The sequence below is a fragment of the Anser cygnoides genome, chromosome 5 (genome assembly GCF_040182565.1).
Source record: "Anser cygnoides isolate HZ-2024a breed goose chromosome 5, Taihu_goose_T2T_genome, whole genome shotgun sequence".
NCBI lineage: Eukaryota > Metazoa > Chordata > Aves > Anseriformes > Anatidae > Anser > Anser cygnoides.
The window spans coordinates 50,624,838-50,646,313 of NC_089877.1; the positions used below are offsets into that span (position 1 = coordinate 50,624,838).

General features: G+C 40.3%; 1 protein-coding gene across 16 annotated transcripts in view; it reads left to right on the forward strand.

Moving 5' to 3' along the window:
• Positions 1 to 5,347: 5,347 nt before the first annotated feature.
• The window catches only part of UNC79 (unc-79 homolog, NALCN channel complex subunit), a 102,439-nt gene continuing 86,310 nt past the window's right edge, over positions 5,348 to 21,476 (forward strand). For 5 of the 16 annotated variants that reach the window (XM_048070395.2, XM_048070402.2, XM_048070403.2 and 2 more), the window contains exons 1-4: positions 5,355 to 5,741; positions 9,684 to 9,804; positions 15,611 to 15,915; positions 19,261 to 19,431. In XM_048070395.2, coding sequence (XP_047926352.2) covers positions 5,363 to 5,741; positions 9,684 to 9,804; positions 15,611 to 15,915; positions 19,261 to 19,431 — 976 coding nt within the window. In that variant the 5' untranslated portion in view covers positions 5,355 to 5,362. Of the gene's footprint in view, positions 5,742 to 9,683; positions 9,805 to 15,610; positions 15,916 to 19,260; positions 19,432 to 21,476 lie in introns of those variants that run through there. The other 11 variants (XM_048070398.2, XM_048070407.2, XM_048070399.2 and 8 more) reach the window with 7 other exon arrangements.

Here is a 21,476-nt window from a genome sequence, read left to right on the forward strand (position 1 = left end):
ATATTATGCTCTATTTTATTCTTGAAATATGTTATAATTGCAATTCGCACTGTTACAGCAGGCAAAATTAAGTTACAGAAAGAGCAAAAACCACAGAGGCAATGTGCTCCACATCCCTTCCAAACCTTATCCGCGTTACCCTGCAAAAGACACAGTGGAAAGAAATATGAGAATTAAGTCTCCTAGTGGAACAGAAAATGTGGATTATAACTAATTCCTCTGTAAGAGGTAGATAAATTTTGTAGCTCTCTTGAATATACTTTGTCACCTTACTATCCAGACATCCAGCTGGCTGATTTTCAGGAATCACCTCCTTCAAACTCAGAAATGGTTCCTCCCAACATGAAGTCAAACACAGGTCACAGGAGGCCTGTATGGATGAAGGAGGTGTTCCTGACAAAACCCAAATATAAAAAGGAAGTGTACAAGAGGTGAGAGCAGGGGTAGGTGACCTACAAGGAATACAGAAACAGAGTGCAGGAACGTCTGAGTGTGTGGGGATGGGATTAGGAAAAGCAAAGTGCACCAGGAGTTGAATCTGGTGGCGGAACATGAAGTGCAATGAGAAGGGCTTCTGTGGGAACATCACCAGCCAAAGGAAGGCCAGGGAAAATGGGATGGAGGACCTGGTGATGAAGGATATGAAAAAGGCCAAAGTATTCAATGTCTTCTTCACTTTGGTCTTTTCTGGTAAGGCCTGCCTTCAGGAATTATAGGCCCCTGAGGTCAGCATGAAATTCTGGAACAAAGAAAACTTACCCTTCACTAGGGGAGAATCAGGTCAGGGAAATTTTAAACAAACCAGACATACACAAGGCCATGAGAACTAATGGGATGCACACACAAGTGCTGAGGCAGCTGGCCAATGTCATTGTGGGACTGCTTTTGATCATCTTTAAAAGCTCAAGGCAACTGGGAGAGAGTCCTAAGAAGTGGAAGAAAGCAAATGTCACTCCTATTTTCAAGAACAAACAGGAGGACCCAGGACACTGAAGGCCAGTCAGCCTTACCTTGATCCCTGGGAATTTGATGGGAAAATAATCTTGGAAACCAATTCCAAACACACTAAGAATACTGTGATTGGGAGTAGTCGGTGTGGATTTACAAAGGGAAAATATTGCCTGACCAACCTGACAGCTGTCTATGACAAAATGAACAGCTTGGTGGACAAGGGGAGAGCAGAGGATGTTTATTTTGATTTTAGCAAGACTTTGGTCACTGTCTCCCATAATGTTGGCATTGACAAACTGTTAAAGGATGGGCTAGATAAACTGACAATGATGCGAACTGGAAAGTGGACAAACTGCTGGGCTGAAAGGGATATGCTCAGTGGCACAAAATCCAGATACAAACCAGTTGCTAGTGCTATTCTGCAGGGGTTGATACCATAGCCAGTACCATTTCACAACTTCATCAGTGACCTGGATGATGGGATGATGTAAGTATGCGGAAGATACAAAACTGGAATGAGTAGTTGATACCCAAGATGGTTGTGCTGCTGTTCAGACAGAGCTTGAGAGGTTCCCATTGGCCAGCAGGAGTCTCATGAAGTTCAACAGATGAAAATTCAAGTCTTGCACCTTGGGAGGAATAACCCAAGCACCAGTACAGGCTAGGGGCTGACCAGCTGGAAAGTGGCTTTGCAGTAGCGGACCTGGGTGTCCTGATGGGCACCAATTCAACAATGAGCTTTTGTAGCAAGAAGTTCAAGAGCATCCTGGGCTGCATTAGAAAGAGCATGGCCAGCTGGTGAAGCAAGGTGATTATTTCCCTTTGCCCAGCACTGGTAAGACCAAATCTGGAGTGCTGAGTCCAGTTCTGGGTTCTCCAGTACAAGAAAGACACGGACATAGAGGAGTGAGTCAAGGGAAGAGCTACAAAGATGATGAATGAACTGGAGCATCTGTCATACAATTTGAAGCTGAGAGAGATGTGATTGTTTAGCCTCAACAATAAAGGTCTCAAGTCAATGTGTATAAATGCCTGATGGGAAGGTGTAAGAAAATGGAGTTAGACTTTTCTGAGCGCTGCTCAGTGACAGGACCAGAGGCAATGGGAACAAATTGAAATACAGGAAATTCCACTTAACTGTAAGAAAAGCTTTTTTACTGTGAGGACGGTCAAGCCTTGGAACAGATTGCTCAAGGAGGTTGTAGGGTCTTCATCCTTGCAGACATTTGAAATCTGACTGGACATGGCCCCATACAATCTCCTCTAGCTGACCTTTCTTGGAGCAGGAAACTTGGAGCAGACAATCTCCAGACGTTCCTTCCGATCTCAACAATTCTGTGATTCTATGAAATTTCCACTCATGAACTCAGAAAAAATTGTTCTTTTTGGTTTTCATCAATTGATACCAAAGTTTAAGTTCCCATTCATTTACTGCCAAAAATATTTCTTGTAGTAATGACTTATGGGCTTTCAGATGCCTGCAGCTTTTGTCTTCTCTTAACTGAGTGCATGCAGAGTTAAAAAGCATATGGACTTAAAACTGAGCTGCTTAAAAATGTTTCCAGGAGAGCACTGTACCCATTTTATTAGACAAAGCCATAAAGATCTTGCTGAAAAATGGTGAATTCTATTCTGTCCAGAGACTTTAGAAATTACTTCCTAGAGTGCCATATTCCTGTATTTGCTCCTTTATGACATTTGTTCACAATTTAAAGCATGACTGTCCTAGTTACAGTAACAAACTAGGGAAATCTATCACATTGTTTGACCAAATAACATTTGACGTGTATCAGGATTTATCTGGGGCTTAAGGTTGTTTATGCATGCATAAGGACTCATAAGCAATAAATCGCTTTCCATATACTTAAATTACATGCTGAACTGTATAGGACCTTACTCAGTAAATGCAGGCATAGCTGCAATTTTCAGGCACTTAAACCAAAGATGAAAATTTACATGAGAAATGGAATTCATATTTTCTCAGTGTACTCCTGCTTTATCAAGCTGAGTGTTTTTAGAAGGCTCAGCACTGTGGTATGCAAACGCTTGGTATATTATAAAGGATACCTATGGGAACTCAGTTCCTCTCAGTGCACAGAGTTCCCTATTGTTCTGCAATGAGCAGTATTAGTATGATCTGTTGCTTCAACAGACAGAAATTCAAGATAGAGATGTAACCTGCCTTCAACAGCCTATTTCAATGGGCTAAAAATGGGCTGAAATCCTACACTTTGAAAGACCATTTTCATCACTTGTGAGGCCTAGGCTTCGGGGAAGAGGGGCTGGAAGCACCATGTGACCTCCCTGGGCACTTCATTAAAATAAATAAATAGAAAATCTCTGATCAACTTCAGTAGGATCTGACACCACATGCCAGTTTCTAATAAAAGAGTGAACTGAAGTGTCAGCAGTCTCTGCCTCACCTCTGTTATTCAGGTGGCAATCCACAGGATCTTGGAGTGAGCTCAACAGGAAGAAGGAGTAGCCCAGAGCTCTTTGCTTTTGTGAAGTACTACTCAAGGAAACGGAGGTAACTCCTCTCCCAGCTAACTCATGTCTTTCAGTTGCTGCTCAGTCCCACTACAGTCTTTGCAGCTGGTTCACACAAGCCACTGGTAGTGTTTTATGTTGGTCCCTCTCTCTGTTTGGGGCTCTCAACAGGAGGGAGTGTGGGAAGAACTGTGCGAAGGCTGTGATGGCCTCAAGGAAAAGCATTAAGAGCTCTGTTTTGGATCTAAGTGGTGCTGGAAAAACATTGCACATTCAGTATTTTTAGAAGATCATTTTGAGAAAAAAAAGCCAACCTGTAAAATATCAGTGAACAGCACCTGCCCCTTCATGACGGTTCCTGTCACAGAATGTGCATCATCCTCAAATCTGGGCCGCAGTAATTTGGATGCACTGCCTTGCATGATGAACAGGAAAATGTACCCGAGTTTCTCCACCTCCATAGCACTGTTCTCTTTGGCTGCTGCAGGCCTCCTCATCTCAGGCAGCCCAGCCTTTTGGGGAGAGCATACTGCAAATGGCCTTTTATCTATATTTATTAACTCTGCCATACCTTGGGCGATGAAATAATACTGCTTCCATATATCTTTCTCAGAGGTGTGAGGATCTGAAAAACTATTTCTGAGAATTTCAGATAAGAAAATCATAGCTAACCATTCATATCTAAGACCTGGCAGAGTCACGAAGCAGGGGAAACTGAAAAGACACACACTGCTGAAATTATTTCTCTTGGAGCAGGCAAAGGAATAGTGACAAAAATTATATTGTTATTACTGCATTTTGACCCATTTGAATGCTTCCAGGCAGTAGTATTTCAGATAAGGCTATTTTATTTCAAAATGTCCAATATTAGGAAATAAAATTCCCATATGCCACAGAAAATATTTATATTGTTTTTCACTGAAGAAGTTAACTAAATTAAAACCAATACAAGGTGGCCTTCCATTTTTTGGTATTTAAATGTCTCTTTCCCTTATAGATATATATATGTCCATGTATAAATATCCTAGCATTCATATATCTCCCCCCTCTAATACCTCATATGGAGATATACCTTTATGAATGATTGCATATACATACATGTTTCTACCCAACAGTAAAGAACAGCTACTCATTTGTGCTACTCGTCGAGGTCCAGATACCATCCATCCACCTTAAGGCACCTGTAACATTAAGGATGGATGCTGTAAAGCACCGATGCCTTCTACAATTGATGATAAAACCAGGCACTTTTGGAAGGGGATTCAGACCTCAAATGGGCTGAGCAACCTTCTGAGCTACACTGCTGGATATTGCCATGGATCACAGAGTTCTTCATTTGTGTACTACTGACAGTTGTTTAAACCGAAGTTAGATGAACACATGTCCATAGGTTTGTGTACACACTAAATTTTATGCTTTTTAAGGGACCCATTTCAGGACATCTCCTATCCTTTCTCATCCCTATTGCTATACCACTAGCTCCACTTTGGAAGGAAGGAGATCCTGCCACCTTCGTGGCATGATTAGTTCCTGGGGATCCGGGTTGCTGGCTCGCTCACAGGACTGGATGGCCTAGCGGCATGCCACCTTCTCCCACCATGACTGGTCCCACCATGACTGGTGCTCCCACCTCACCTTCGTGCGGTGCTGACGGAGCCTGGGGCAGCACCCACAGCATGGAAGCAGTGACAGAGGTGACACCCTCAGGCCTGGGCTCAGCCCTCAGCTCCTTGGCGAAGTGCACCACTGTCCCCAAGATGCCGGGCGCACTATGGAAACAAATGAGGAAAACAAGCCGGGCACACATCCCGAGATACGCGGTGACAGCCCGAGGGGAGGAGAACCAGCCAAGGAAACAACATCCCCGATTAAAGACGTTTTTATTGAGCACTATGCACAGCCTCACTAACAAATCCCTGCCATGTCGCCGCCACCCGCGGCCACCTCAGGGCTCTGTCCGTGGCCGGGCTCTGCCGCCGAGCCCCTCGGCGCCCTCAGAGCCCTGCGGGGACACCTTGCCGCTTCCCGAGGGGGCTCCTCAACACCCCCCGGCCCCTCCGGGACAGCGTTCCCCGGTTCAGGTGCCTCAGATCGGGGGGACGCGGCTGCATCCCTCGCTTCCTTTAAGGCCCCGCTCCCGCCCCGGCTCCGCCCGCCGCCGCTCCCCGCCCCGCAGCCCTGCGGCAGCAGCTCCAGCCCCAGCCCGGCTCGGAGCCGGGGAGCTGCAGCCGGGGGCAGGGAGGTGCTGGGGGCCGAGCGGGACCCCCCCGGCGGCAGCATGTCCACCAAGGCGGAGCAGTGTGAGTGGCGGGGCTGGGGGCCGGGCAGCGGGGGGGAACGGGGGGCGCTGCCTGGCCTCCCCCCGCCTTGGTGGGCATCCCGGGAGCAGCCAGGGGGAGAGGTGTTTTTTTTTATTTGGGGGGGCTGCTGCCTTTCTGGCTCTTTCCTAGCCACCATGTTGGCGAGGCGCGGTCGTTGCGCCGGGCCTCGGCCCCCCGCCGCCACCGGTCCTGGTGGCAACCGGTGCGAGGCTGCCGCCGGCCGCCCCGCCATGAGCCGTGCTGGGCTCGGCGCTTGTCGCCGTGACACGGCGCCGTCTGACGGGCCGAGGCTCGCTGCCCTCCGTCCTGCTGGCTCCTCGGGTCTCCGGGAGGAGTCCTTGCGCTCCTACAAGCCGGTGCTGAACTGCTCTAAGGAGGAGGATGCTTGTGTTTTGTCCTTTAGGGCTTGCTGCTTGTTTACAGTGATGGATGGTGGTGCTGTTCAAGTGTTACATGGATGCTGGTTTGTTGCTGTAGGGATGCGTTTCTGGCCTCGCAAATAAAGGAAAGGCAATGTACTGAGGTGTGCAGTGTTCAGATCTGCACCGCTCTGCTCTGCCATCCTCCCACCTGAGTTCTGAACTTGTCCTTTCTTTCTCATACGTTAATTGTGGCTCTCGCATTGCCCTGTGGAAGGATTTCTGCTGCCCCTTGTCCTGCCACTGTCTCTGGCATTTTTCTTCTTTTCTGTTTTGCCTTCTCTGTCCCTCCATTCCTGATGTTTTTGGTCTGCTCTATTTGAGCTTCTCTCTCATATTTTTCCCTGTGTCTTTCCTTTTCATCCCCTTGTATTATTCTGAAGACTGCATCTTGGCTCTGCCACATCTGTGCTGCTCTTTATTTTAAGGTTTATTTGGGATCCAGATTGCAGATCTTTCCTGTTCCTAATGCTTTTTCATGGTGCCTCCAGGTTAGTGGAAATACCCTGTGCATTCTAACTTACTGAATGTATTTTACCAAGGTTGCCCTAATGGCTAGTTATTACGGCATTACCAAATGTCTTTCTCTCTACATAACTTTAAGATTTACTCACCTGCAATTTTTGACAATTGGTCTCCAGCAAGGATTATGTTGATGTACGTGCATCACTGTCAGGCAAACCTTCAAACTCCAACTGTTGCTGCTGTTGCTTCTGCCCTGATTGACTGACAGATGAGAACCAGAATGTCTCAAAAAGGAGCCACAAGTTACAATGAATCTGAATTTACCAAGAACAAAACACTGCGAATGAGGAAACAGACCAGTCAATTCAGAAGAGCAAAAAGGCACTGGCCTAAACGTGAATCCATGGCCACCCCACAGCACTTTGGCAGGTTGTATGAAAAGCAGGTAAAATGGTGGCAATGTGGGAAATCGTCCTGAGAAGCTTCCCTTCTTTGTGACCACACAGGTTTTGTATTTCACACTAAGAGATATCGACAGTGGCTTTCGTCATTTGACTAATCTCCACAGCATGCCTGAGGTGTTCTTTGTATCAAAAGAAAACTAGTTCTTTTCACCTTAAATGACAGTAACTAGCATTTAATTGTGGTAAGTAATGTCCTGGGAAGGCCTGATGCCCACTGTGTTCTTCTCCAGGACAGAGAGCAATCAAAACCATTTTTACAGACTCATAATGGTTTCACTCTTGATTCAGTAAATGCTTGCATGGGGACTAGGAAGTTCAGTTAGGTCTGTGTAGATAGTAGAGAGATACCTGGCAAAATATCATGGAATAACTTTTTTTCCTCTTAATTTGTTTTATGTGAAGATGGTATGACAGTGACAAAGGAAGTATTTCCACAGAGTGATACTGCATTTTGAAGTGTATCTCTGGGTGCTCAGAAACTTAGAAAATCAGGTCGTTGACATACTTCTGTATCTTCGGGGCTCCCAGAGTTTTGCTCTGGGGTCTGCTTTCAGAAGCTTCTCAGTGTTCTGGCATGCTGTACTGAAATGATCAGTGTTCTGGGCAGCTCTGGGAGGTGAGGCCAAAGCCTCGAGCCTAAAGCTAATATTAATATTTAGACTTTCTGACTAAGTCTTTCTGCTTTGTTATTTTAGCTTACATAATTACGTGACAGTGCTGATTAATAGAAAAAAATAGATTTAATTCTTTATGCGAAAAAGGTAATTCTAGATTTCCTATACACTTTATTGAAAGGAAATGGCTCTAGGGAGGTGGACATTTTTTTGAAATGCATATCAACCTGAATTCTGACGTCATCTTTAGCATTTAGCTAATCCAATTCATTTACACATTTCTGGCAGCAGACCATGGCAGCCACAGTAAACTGTGCATCTTGCTGTGTGAATTTTTCTGTGTTGGGTTTTGAGATACGTGGTCAGTTTCCTTGCAAATATACCTGGCTTCATAGTCTTTTTCCCTAGCAAGTGAAGGTAATGTCACAAAATACATTTATGAAATAATTCTTTTCTTAAAAACGAACCTAGACTAGATTATAGATACCTTTACCATAGTAAAAGATATCGTTACCTTTGAGAAAAATAAATCTGAAACTGACCTGCACTGTGGGGATCAGAACTGAGATGGCAGGCAGAAAGAATGAAGCATGAGACTGGAATAAACAGGCTGAAATAAATTTCACCTGTAATCTGGAGTGAAACCCCTGATGTTTAGATGTTATTATCCCAGTGGTTTTGGAGTCTTACAGGAAGCTAGTTCTGACTGGTCTTCCAGAGACGTGGGTAACTTACTGCAAAGCACAGTTCATGTGCCCCAGGCCTGTGTGGTCATCTGGAAGGCTCTGATCTTACTCATAGCTACTCTGAGACAGCATGTGTCCATGGGACAAAACTTCATCTTCCGGTTGTCTGGGAAGAAAAAAGAAGTGAAGTATAATTAAAATAAATTAATGACACCTTAAAATAATAAGTTTTTAAGGTAAAATGCTTAAAAGTGGGGAGAAATAAATAAACTAAGGATGCATAAGCAACCTTATTACTTTTGCATATGTATTATGTATGGTAGTCTCCCTAGTTTACTTGCTATTTTCTAATAGGCCCCAGCCCTATTCAGTCCCATGATGGGCTTTCTCCCCATGATGAAGCAGGGGAATACTGTGAAGGAGACATTTGTCTGTAGAAGCTTCACTTCCTGCAGAAATTGCAAGGGTATGGTCAGTACAGCTGGAAAAGGGAGAAAGGATGATCAGGTTAGGGCAACTGAGTGCTGGAAGACTTGGTTCCTCAGTGTAGTTGGTTAGTCTAAGTAGAGCAAGAAAGAGTTCTGAGTGTGCTTGGTGATCTCTGCATGAGACTGGCTTGTGCCAAGTAGGCAGTGTCAGGCATCACAACTACGGTGGGTAATCATTTTTCCAATACTAAACAGGGATCGTTGTTGGAAATTAAGAACGCTATTTCTAAAACAATTAGTCTCAGAAAAGGTTTAGAGCTTCTCCAGCTCTTTGAAGTCCCCTCACCTGCTTGATCAGATTTCCTAAGACACTTAAATACACAGCACAGATCTTTTCATATCTGCTATTTATTGCATAAAGTAAATTTATGGCATAAAGTAAATCATATAAGCTCTCTCTGTCTTAGCTTTTATCTCTGCTTTGGCTACAGAAATACATGAACCTCCTGTGATCCAATGACTCACTTTTTTATAATGAATCTTGAGATCTTTGGAGACACAAAGATGTGCAGTTTTTATTTTTATTTTTTTTTATTCGCTAGCACAAAGGCAGTCTAAAACAGATGCAGACATTCACTGCCTTCCTTGCCTTTCCCTTAGCACTCATGCACTGGAACATTTAGTGTATTCAGTTAAAAAGAGTTGAAAGACTTTTTTACAGTTTAATTCTTAAATCTAAAATCTATAAAGTAAAAATCAAGAATGGTAGGAACAGACGTGATTCCCTTAACATGTGCAAAAAGCTAAATGCAAGTTTTTGTGTTTGTTTTTTGTCTTTTATGTAGTTGCTTCCAAAATCCGTTACCTTCAAGAATACCACAACCGGGTTCTCCACAACATTTACCCTGTGCCCTCTGGAACTGACATTGCAAATACTTTGAAATACTTTTCTCAGACACTATTAAGGTAAGTTTTAACTAATGCTGTTGAAGAAAAAAAATTGCTAAAGAATTATAGGGGGTATTCATTGACTTTGAATTGGTTGCAGTATTTAATGGGTCAATGCTCAACCAGAAAGTCAGAGCATAATTTAAGAAAAAGTGGTATGAATTCATCTCTTCAGTGGCTGTTGCCCAATTTGCCCAGTTGAGCTGCCTATTGAGTGGCTGATTCTAAAATAAACTTGGTTGATTACACATTTGCTTGGCCCTCCTAAGACTTAGGTGAATGCACAGATATGCTGAACCTGCGAGGAAAGGAGTTAGTGACCTGCAGAGTTGTAGAAGTATGTACTCATGACCTCCTTGACAGTCCTGGTGCTTTGGGACTGTAGAGTAATGAGCCAGAAAAGCAGGACTAGGTTCTGACCGTGCCATCGTTCAGCTGGTTTCCAGGTTTGGGTTCTGGTTCAGTCCCTTATAACAATATGAATAGACATGAAGTTTGTGTACAGATCTGGATATGGATGGAAACACAGACCAGGACAGTTCTGACCCAGGGGTTTGATCTAGTCCAGTATTTAGTGATGATATATAGTGCTAAACACCATATGATTAGAGAATACATTTTGAATAGGAAATACTGCCTCTTGTCTTTCTAAAAAGATGTGAAAAAATGCTAGGCTCAATTAGGAATACATATTCTGCTTTTTTCCATAGTGCTTACCTAGTTGTTTCATATTTTCAAATTGGTTTTAAAATGGCTTTTGACAGTAAACGTGATTTTTATCTGCCAGGTTTTGATTGGCATTAGTTCTTATATCCAGAAAAATACAGTTAAGGCTGCATTTCTGTGTATAGCTTCCTAATTTATACCTGGGAATGTTGTCAGAAGCTAGTTTGGAAAAACAGCATTTGCCTTATTTGATAAGGAAATATTAATGAAATACAATTAACTATATATTTGTACACATACTCCTATGATGCATACAAGTGGAGAAGCAAGTTTAAACTTGAAAGAAATTCAGTAGTTTGTTCTAACATTCATTTAATGCCAATGTAATGCAGTAAGATTCGTGACCCTGTTTATGAGAAGACACACAGACAAAAACACTCACTGTCAGTGGAATAGCTATTGTACTGCAATCTTAAAAACACAAAACAGAACAACAACAACAGAAACAACAAAACCTAAAACCAGACAAACAAAGAAACCCAGCACTTATATTAACTTCTGAAAATTTCAAGAGTGGAGTTGTTTAACCACTTAAATTTGTTTACCTTTTCATTGAGAGTGTTGAATAAAAATGTGACAACCAGAAGGTCTTTTTTTAAATATTTAAAAAAGATTTTTTGTCTCATTACACTGTAACAGTGGTGAAAAAATGTTCAAAGAGTCGTTGAAAAGAACTCTGAGATAGGGTTTTGTTCCCACATCAGGGTGTTTTGATGGATTATTTTGTACAACAAGCAAATTTAAATCACATTTAAGGAAGGCTCTTACTTAAAACAGCCTCTGCTGCGAGCCTGTAAGTCTGACTTTCTTGCTTTAATAGCTTAATTCTGGACATTTTCTCTCTTCTCTCCTCACTGTAACTACCAAGTGTTAGCTACGATGAGATCCATTTCTTTCTGGGCAGAAGTCAATTGAGACAGGATAGATTTAGAAAGTAAAAAAGTATCTCCATACCACCCTGTTGCCTTAATCTTCCGAAGCAGTACAGCTGACATGTCCTGTGTGACAAGTTCTTCACACTCTTGACAGTGATGTTTCTGGGCTTGCTGAAGAAGCTTGATAGTTACCAGCTATGAGAGCAGATCAGAATCAGGGTAGCAGTTGTACAACTGCGTGGCTCCACTTCTTTAATTTGTGCTGGGAATGGGACTGAACCAAAATCCTGTGTAGATGATGCTGAACCTCATGGGGCAGAAGTGCTATTCATATCTGGTTCATATATTTACACGGTTCACAAATGGCTTTGTCCTTTCAGATCTTGGATCTGATCAGCCTCAGCTCTAGAAAGATTCCAGAAATTGCAGCCAGGACTTGGGTCTAAATTTATTAAGTGGCCTGCATTCTGATACCTCAGCCAGGTCACATCCTGGTGACTGGGGAATTTGAACTGTGGGCAAAGCCTTAATGCTATGGTTGAACCAATACAAGTTTATACGCTTGCTGATACTAAGAAAGAAGCTGGATAAAAAAGCAAAACAAAACATACCCTGTATTTAGTGTGGCAGATGGAAAGAAGGAAACTCCCACCCACTGTATGCAGATCTCTGTAAGATTTACCCTAAAACTAAACAGACTGGTTAAGAACTTGTCTTTCTGAAGAGTCTGATCAAACATTTCTTTGAACATTCTGCATGCTGAGTCTTCTTTCTACCTCCTACACTAAGACTCCATTGCGTAAGTTTTAACATCAGTGATAGAAGTACGTGATGGAGAATAACCTTTCCAGTTTAAGACAGAACATGTGAAATGAGTTTGGACTGATCAAAGAATACTGATCAAACAACAGCAAAAACGCCCATTGATTTTGAGAGATTTGGGTCTGGCCTTCAGAACAGGTTGCTTGGGATCATCTTCTATTTCAAAATAACTTAAAAAATATTTTCCAGTTTGTGTACTCTTACTGCAGCTGAATTTTTAGGATAAGTGTTTCTTGATGAACACACGTAGTCAAAGGAGTCATGGAGGAGTAGCGTATAGTCACAGAAATTCCATATGATGATTGGGTTTTACAGGTGTAGCATTTACTACTTATGATACTTTGTAATTTTCCATGTAATGGGAATGTTGAATGTGTTCTTTTCAGTGGGGTATGCCCACTGTTTTGGATCACATTCATATCTGGTGTCATTCTGCTAGCTATAGTTGGATCACACAAAGGATTAATTTGTTCCTTTGCTCTGTATGTAGCCTCAATATATCACGTGCTCAGGGGTGGGGGGATCAGATGTGGAATGACTGAAAAAATTCAATTCCTTATTTCTATGAACAAACATTACATAAAATCACCATACACAATGCATAGCACATTGATTCATTTAGTTCTTCCTTAATTTTCTCTCTGAGCAAAAGCATTCCTTTACATTACAGCATGAATTTGTTTCATGCCCTGCTCATTTTCAGTGTTTTCTCCCTCATCTGAGGAATGATCTAAGACTTAAACATATTGCAGAACAGCTCATTCTTTCACATTTTCTTGGAGAAAGGTCTCCACATGTATTTCTAAGTAAAATGTTTTACATAAGGGATAGTTATAAATGCCCACTAGCTGATTAATGATCAAGCTTGTTTTGCTGCCTTGGTGAGATGCAATTCTCCTGTAGACATTTTAGGAAATCTTTCCTGGAAGACAGTAATTTTGAGATAGATTTGCAGGAAAGGTGTACAAATCTTGAAACAAGCCCTGATGGCTTTCATGCATGTCATGAGGCAAATTCAGTATAGAGTCATGATCAGGTTCTCAGCACGTGCTTTGAGCAGAAACAGGAACAAGCTACAAATACTGGATCATGGTCTTAGGGGGACTTCCTAGATTTTCAGTTTTGACTCTGATTTATTGCCATTATAATGTATGGTCTGAAAGTTTAATATTATTTTTTCCCTATATTTGGCATGATTGGAGCTGGAATTTGGTTTCACTTCTGTTCCTGAAGTGAACAGAAGGATGCCCCTTTCGACATACAAGAATATGTGCCTTGGTTTCTAATCAGATGGGCCATAGCTCCATGTCAGAATACAAGGGAAGCCTATAATGCAGGCTTTGCATCACTGCCTTACACTTTCCAAAGCAAGGATTAAGTAATACGGTAATGTTCTTTCTGGAAGTAAGGGTGATTGAAGTGATGTGTTGGCAAGTAAAGGGATGGATAATTGGTATAACGCATTAGAAGACAGAGATGGAATATGATTTAGTATCTTCAGATCTATAGGCAAGAGCTGCAGAGTATGGCAAATAAATGTCAAGCAAATTAAAAGTTAATATGAAAAAGAGGAATCAGCACTCTGGTCATTTGTTTTTTAAAGTCATCTTAGATCTTGGGTGATTTCCTGATACGATTTCATAAACACTGTAACAACAGTCATCACTCTTCTTGTACTGGACATTGGGTAACAGAAACCAAAATAATCTGCCAAATACACAAGGTGTAATAATAGTAATAAAAAAACAATCTTAAAATAGACAATTTGTCTGTAATCTCTGACTGAAAGTGTGATATGAGACCTGCCTTGTAGTAGCCACTTGGCATAAGACTGTACCTGTGAAAGTGTTTTATATATATAGTAAATGAATGGCACCTCCTCTTATAAGCACCTTGGCATGAGTTTAGCTTACTTGTGTGAGTCGTTGCATTGACACAGGTGTATCTTTGCTAAGGTGGTTATATGGCAGGGGTGTCTGTACTGGTAAAGGGGACTGAGATTTCCAGAAGTGCTCCCTCTTGACATAACTCTGCTCTTCATTAGTCAGTGGAAATTTTAATGCCACTCACTTGTCTTAAAGTTTTAATGCTGATTTTGGGAGTGGAGTTAAACCAACAGAAATCACTTTTGGAAATCCTAATTGCTGAGAGATGCGAAATGTGCTTAAAAAAAGAAACAACATTGTGTGTGGTTTAATATATTTAAAGGTGTACTATAGGCACATATTAAGATTATGGGCTAACCCTATAATTGCCTGATAACTAAAATACAGCACTGCTTAAGAGACAATATATATCTACTTAAAGTAGTTTTTAATTTTTCTTTATTAGAAAATTAAATTAACATGCTTACAACCATGTTTACAACATTCTTAAAACAACATAACAAGGTGGTTGACGTATAGCCTCTATTTTGATTCCCACTAAATCCTTTTTATTTTTTGAAATTATCTCTCCTTTAGTTTATAGTGAGTTTTGTTGAATAATAACGTAAGTAGCAGCAGGAATGTATGGTAACATACTGTCTGATCTGCAGTTACGTAACTGGTCTTGCTTGCTTAGCCCTTAGATTTTGAAGGTAACTATTTACCCAAGAAGTGTTTGTATTTGTAAAGTAAAATGTTTCCTCCCTAAACATGAGCAAAATTAAAAACACATAAACAACCATTATCATTAGCTCACAAACATATGCTAAAGACCATCTACTATATATTATTTTACAACTTTTCAAAATGTAGTTTAGTTAACATTTTAGAAATATTATATTATTTCTAAATCCATGTGCCTGTTTAAACTTCATTATCTCAAATGATACTGACTGAGTGGTCATGAAACAGTATCATAAAATACATAGACATTATTTTAATGCAATAAACATGTGATTTTTAAGACTATCTTAACAAACACACATGTTTATTCTTTGCTAAAACATGTTTCTGCAAGTGCCACACCTATATTTTACATGTTTTCAGTTAGTTGGCTCAAAGATTTCATGGGGGGGGGGAACACTCAAAATCCTCAAAATCTTCTCAGAGCAAAATACCAATCTGTTTTGACACAGCTATTTTTCTGTAGTGAATGCTTTTGATACCTAGAATTTTTCTTAACTGTGAAACATGGGTAGGGCACTGAAACATGCATTTTTATATTTTTGCTCCTTATGAACCAGATAACACATGAGATGCAATGAAAATTTCCGTAGATGTCAATTTTTAATTCTTGTATCTTGAAGCATGAAAATGAATGGTTGCTAGATTTGTAGACACACTGGTTTTGGTAGCAATTGCATCTTATGTGGGATGTATCTGGTGTTTTATTATTTGTTTTATAGTGTCATTTCAATGTAATGTGCTGTTCTTTGTGTCTTTGTTGTCTCTTTTTTTTCTTTGTCCCCCCAACAGCATTTTGTCCCGCACAGGGAAGAAGGAGAATCAAGATGCCTCCAATTTGACAGTGCCCATGACCATGTGTCTTTTTCCTGTGCCATTCCCACTCACCCCATCTCTAAGACCACAGGTCAGTTCCATCAACCCTACTGTTACTCGCTCCCTCCTTTACAGCGTCCTGCGAGATGCTCCATCTGAACGTGGCCAGCAAAGTCGTGATGCTCAGTTATCAGACTACCCATCTTTGGACTATCAAGGACTTTACGTGACACTGGTGACACTGCTGGATCTAGTTCCATTGCTACAACATGGTCAACATGGTAAGCAGGCCCTTGAACCCTTCCAGTACGCTTAACTTCAGTGCCGTGAATCCATGAATGATGCATAAATGCAGTAGAAGAGATGGGCCTAAACTGACCTGGATCTGGATTTCAAATCTACCGGGATGTTTATATCCAAGTGTTTGGTTTGTCTTTTTAAAATAAAAGATTATTTATTTATTGTGAACTGTGGATTTGGGTTTGAATTCTGAAGCTGTCTGATTTTCAGTGATATTTTGTGATATGTAACTAAAATAATACAAATGGGTCTAAAAAAAATCTGGAACTTGAATTTGGATCTGCTGGGATCTCTTCAAACTGGTCCTTTTGGGGTGGCTCTCTAAAGAGGCATGCGTTGCTTGGAAATGTATACCCGTCCTATAAGGAATATGCAGATTTAGTGTTTTGGTGAAGGTCCATCTCTGAATAGAACATAAGATATATTTGATTGAAGAAAAACAATGGCTCTAGAGATGGCTTTAAAATATTCCAGGGTAGAAAGGTAGCAATATCTCTGTCTAACTTGCTGAAAAGCAGTATTTTCGTATGTTTTGAATTGGTTCATCACCAGATTTTTGTGACTGTGTTGTGTTTATATTGTTTTTTCTCAAGTTCTGCAAATGTCTGGTTTGTTAGTCTCTGGCTTTCCATACTGGGGTACAGGAGCTGAGTATTTTCCTCATGTGGTAAAAGTCAAATATTAATTTTCACCATGGTATCAGGCTGTATTACATCAAGATGAACTTATATCAATATATATAGTTCAGTATAGGAAGTATTGTCATCAATCTCAAAATTCTTTAGCAGGAAATTCTGTTAAATGCTGAATTTCTTTTGAGTTGGCAGCAACATGTTTTGAATCAAAGATTACAGCGCAAAGAAATGGTATGATCTTGGAAAAAAGGCACTCTTGGCAAATTATAGACTTGTTGACTTTTTCCAGAAATTGAAGTTAATTATCAAAGCAATCTTTTTCTAAGTAGATAACATGGTGATAATTAACAACCAATGGAGACTTGTGAAGAACAAATAACACTGAACAAACATAATTTTGTTTTATGGCAGGACAGTGGTTCTCCTGCTGTGGTTTTCTTGTCCTTAGGCAGGCTTTTGTTGCTGTGTCACTTGACATCCTAATGGGCAAACTGGGACATATGGTCACCACTTTGGTGAGGAAAACACTCCAGGAGTAATTACTAGTGTCTCATGTCAGTTGGGAGGTATACCAAGAGGGAATCTTACAGGAGTCTGTGTTGCATCTAGTGTTATTAAATATTTTAATTTTTTACTTGGCTGTTAGCAATGAGAGAAGATAACAATTTACGGGGGATATCAAGATGGTGAATAGCATGTCTTGTATGTGAAAGATTTGATTCAAAATAATCTTGGCAAATTTCATTCTGTTTTGAAGCCTCTTCAAAAAAGAAGTGTAAAATACTATATTTAAGCAAGAGAAATCAAATAAAGAAATGAAATGAGGGAAGTAATAGCTTGAAAGTCATACTGCGAAAAGATCTGAGTGTTACAGCAGATCACAGTCTGACCATAACTCACTAATCTATTAATATTATCCTAACAATATGCAAACACATGCTTTATTAGACACCCAAATCATTTTTTATTTATTTAGTTTAATAGCCCTAGCAAGACGTCAGCTGGAGTACAATTTTCAGATTTGTCCATCTGGTCTCAAGAAAGGCATGGACCTTTTGAGAGGAGTCCAGGAAAAAGAAACAAGAACAATTGGAGGTCTAGAATCTGTGAAGAGTGAGGAAAAACTGAAAGAACATTGTTTAACTTAAAGAAAACTGAAGGGAGACATGATTACAAACATGTAAAGACTGCTGCAAGGAGAAATAAACAAACTATTTGTGTTTAGGATCAGGATAAGGAGTAATGGGCTTAAATTGCAGCAAAGAAAATTTAGAAAAATGGTTTTACAGTAAAGATGGTTAAGCATTTAGAATTGCCAGATGAACAAATGAAATTTTGTCTTGCAGATTTCTAAGAACAGGCTAAATAAACATCTGCCAGAAATAATTTGGTTGACTCATGCTTGGGGCAGGGGAAGGTCACCTGCTATTTCCTCTGGTTCTGTGTACAAAGAATTACATTTTGCAGTAGAACTTATTTATTTCTCCCTCAGCATAGAATTTGACATATATATATATGTATGTGTGTGTGTGTGTTTTTTCCTTCCCCCTTTTTTTTTTTTAATCTGAATAATCGGTATTGTTTGGGTAAGTACAACTGGTGCACTAGATGCTCCTCAGCTTGGGTCCTGTCAGACTATACAAAATTGTCAATACTTAGACAGTAAATATGTATTGCAAGAGCAAATACTGTCTGACATTAAGGGCCTAGTTGTTGCACAGAGACATTAGAATGAAGTGTTAACTGCATATTATGACTCATGATGTTTACAGCTACAGATCTCTGAGAACTTTAAAAGGCAGCTTTAAATCATCCTAGTTGTACAGATAAGGGTGAAGACCTGTGTGATACACCTTGAGGTTGCAGAGGGAGTCAGTAACAAAAGAAATCCCTCTTTTGCAGGCAGAAGGCCTTATGATGTATTGTAGTCACCATACAGGTTCAAACCTGGGGTTCATTGGGTGCTCTTGTCTTTCTCAGAGGGTTGTTGGTCGCAGCTCAGTTCCTCATGTGTAAGATGCCACAATGGCCACTTACACTGCAACTTGTCTCCTCTATTTACATATTGAATTATTGCATGTTTCTTAAGTATCCCTTCCAAAGCATTATATTGTAATTAATTAGAAAAGTCTGGAAACTATAAATGGCTTACTCTTTTTAAGCTTTGAACATTTTTGGTCTCAATGGCTTCCTGTGGAAATAAAATCCACTGTTTAATCACATACTGTTTGCAAAATGCAGTGATGTTCCCTCTAGTTTCTATGTGGGAGGCAATTTGTAGCTTTCTTAAGGATAATTAAGATCAAAATCTGATTTTTGTTGAGAGATAGTATGGGAAGCTTTTTGCAAAAGCAGGCCTTCTCATACTGAAATACTTATCAATTCTGATTTTAATAACACCTTTGCTTAAATGCAGGCCACTTTATGTAGGTGTGTTCATTTTATTGGCTGTAGTATTCATATTCCTTCCAAACTGTTCTGAATACTGCTGAACAGCTGTTTCCTTCTGTTTTAGGAAGGGCTTCAGTGATGGGTGAAGTCACTTGTGTGTGACTATGGGAGTTAAGTTTCTGAAATACTTTGAGGGGAAAATTTGAATTTAAATGTAAATTTTATGATAGATCTGTACAAAGTACGTAGTCATAATTGTTTTTCCATTGTAATGATTCTGTATTTCATTTTATTCAACAGATCTTGGGCAATCAATTTTTTACACTACTACATGCTTGCTTCCTTTTCTCAATGATGATATTTTGAGTACTTTACCCTATACAATGATTTCAACATTAGCTACCTTTCCTCCATTTCTGCACAAGGATATTATAGAGTATCTCAGCACATCTTTTCTGCCTATGGCTATCTGTAAGTAGAACTTTCTCTAGTATTGTTATGTCTCAGAAAAATGGTACACTGCTATAATGTCAGACTGTAAGAGTCAGTGTGATCTGTCATAGAATTGCTGAGTGACACCAATATACTGTATGTATACAAAAACAATTCCATGTAACTATTTTCAAATGGAAATACTTTATGTGTTATGAAGTATTACTGTGAATTCTTTCTTCACTTGAAGGGCAAAGATAAACTTCTGTAAAGAAACACAGCTTTCAGACTAACAGAACTTTCAGTGCCAGTAAAGGGGGTCTTGAGTACAGAATTGATGGGCAGAATGCTGCTAAAATGATACATGCAATAAAAACGTATAATTTTTGCATCTGCACTAAATCTGGATGTACAATAATGACTCTTATCAATGTAATGATACCACGATCAATGATACCATGATGAATTTCCAGTTTTCTCTTTCTCTCTTTTTTTCTCTTTAATTTCTGTACTAAATAGTAGTGCATGTCTTTGATCCGTAAGTGTTAAAACTGAATCTGACAGTGGCTGCCTTTTTTTTGTTATTTTTTCCCTCAAGGTGTGATAGGACTTTTTAATTTCAGAATCCCTGCAGACTGTGAATCCTGAAGTGTGTTCTGAGTACCCATCTTTGTACCTGATAAAGCTTGATGGGCTTTCAGTAGTAGAGAGAGGTTTAGCCATGTTCTGCAGACAAAAACATTAAGATTAATATTAAAGTCAGTTTTAACCAACAAATGTTTTACTGTGAGGGTGATCACTGGAACAGATTGCCTGAAAGGTTGCAGATTCTCAAAATACAGATTGTTCTAGTTGACCTTTCTTTGAGCAAGGGGCTTGGACAAGATGATCTACAGAGGTCTCTTCCAACATCAGCCATTCTGTAATTCTATGAGAATGTCTCCTCCTTATCTGCATTGCAGACCTTTATGGAAAATACATGAATTTTGTACAAAGATCTCCACTGATGCTACTGAAGAGCATGGAAAATGTTAAAACAAAGAAAGAAGTTTGGTCCAGTGTTTCAAGATTAAGATTTTGTGGAAACTTACACCTAAGGTTTTCTTTGGTCAGTGTTCTTGGAGAAATTTCTCAGAGAAGGTCCTCTTTGGATTAAGATTAGAAAGTTGCACTAAATGTGTTTTTCCCCTTTGACCTTACCTGTTAAAGAGGAGCTGATGTAGGTAACTTTTCCTGCTCTATATTCACATCTCCAAAACAACTGCTTAATCCAAATCCATAGCTAATATAAATAAATGCTTTGCCCTACTGTGTGTGGATGACTTTCAAAAAAAGGTTGAGGTGTAATAAAGAGAGCCATAGCAATGTTGAGGCATGTGGAGAAATACCAGACAGAAAAGAGAAAGTCTCCCTTTTCCAGTCATGTGTGTTCTTAAATAGCGTCCTAGGCTTTCTCTACTGGGAATGATCTGTCCCTTCACAAGGCAAGTGTAGAACCTTTCCTTTTCCTAGTGTTCAGCTCTGAATCGAACTGAAAGGGAGGGTGCAAGAGATTGTATAAGCAGCTGAAGAGCCAGATGGGAGGGATGAAAGCATCTCACTGAACTGTTAGTTACAATTATGTGCTTTTATCCCAAATGCTGGCAGACAGGCTTGGGGTAGAGCTGTAGAATGAGAATGGGGAAGATACGTTCCACATCTCTGTGTAGGAGGTTGCCTTTGAAGCCATATTGCCATGATACAGTTCTGCAAATAAACACCTACACTCTGCAGGGTTATTCCAAGTATACTAGTTGATACTAACCACTCAGTAGCAGAGGAGAAGGAACTCAAGCCACTTTGAGTGAGGTCAAGGTTACAACAGCTTAGCTACACTGCAGTGCTACTGTTCGTCCTTAGCGCAATTCACAATAGCAAGGGGAAATGATTTTTCTGGTATGTAGCCAATAACTGCAATTCATACCATGTGGTCCCTGAGAAGTAATCTGCCATACGCAACAGCCATCTACTGCCAGCAGCAACCCTTCATTGGTATACCTCAACAGTAGGCTTTCTGCGTTTCTTGTTTCCTTTCCCTCTACTTT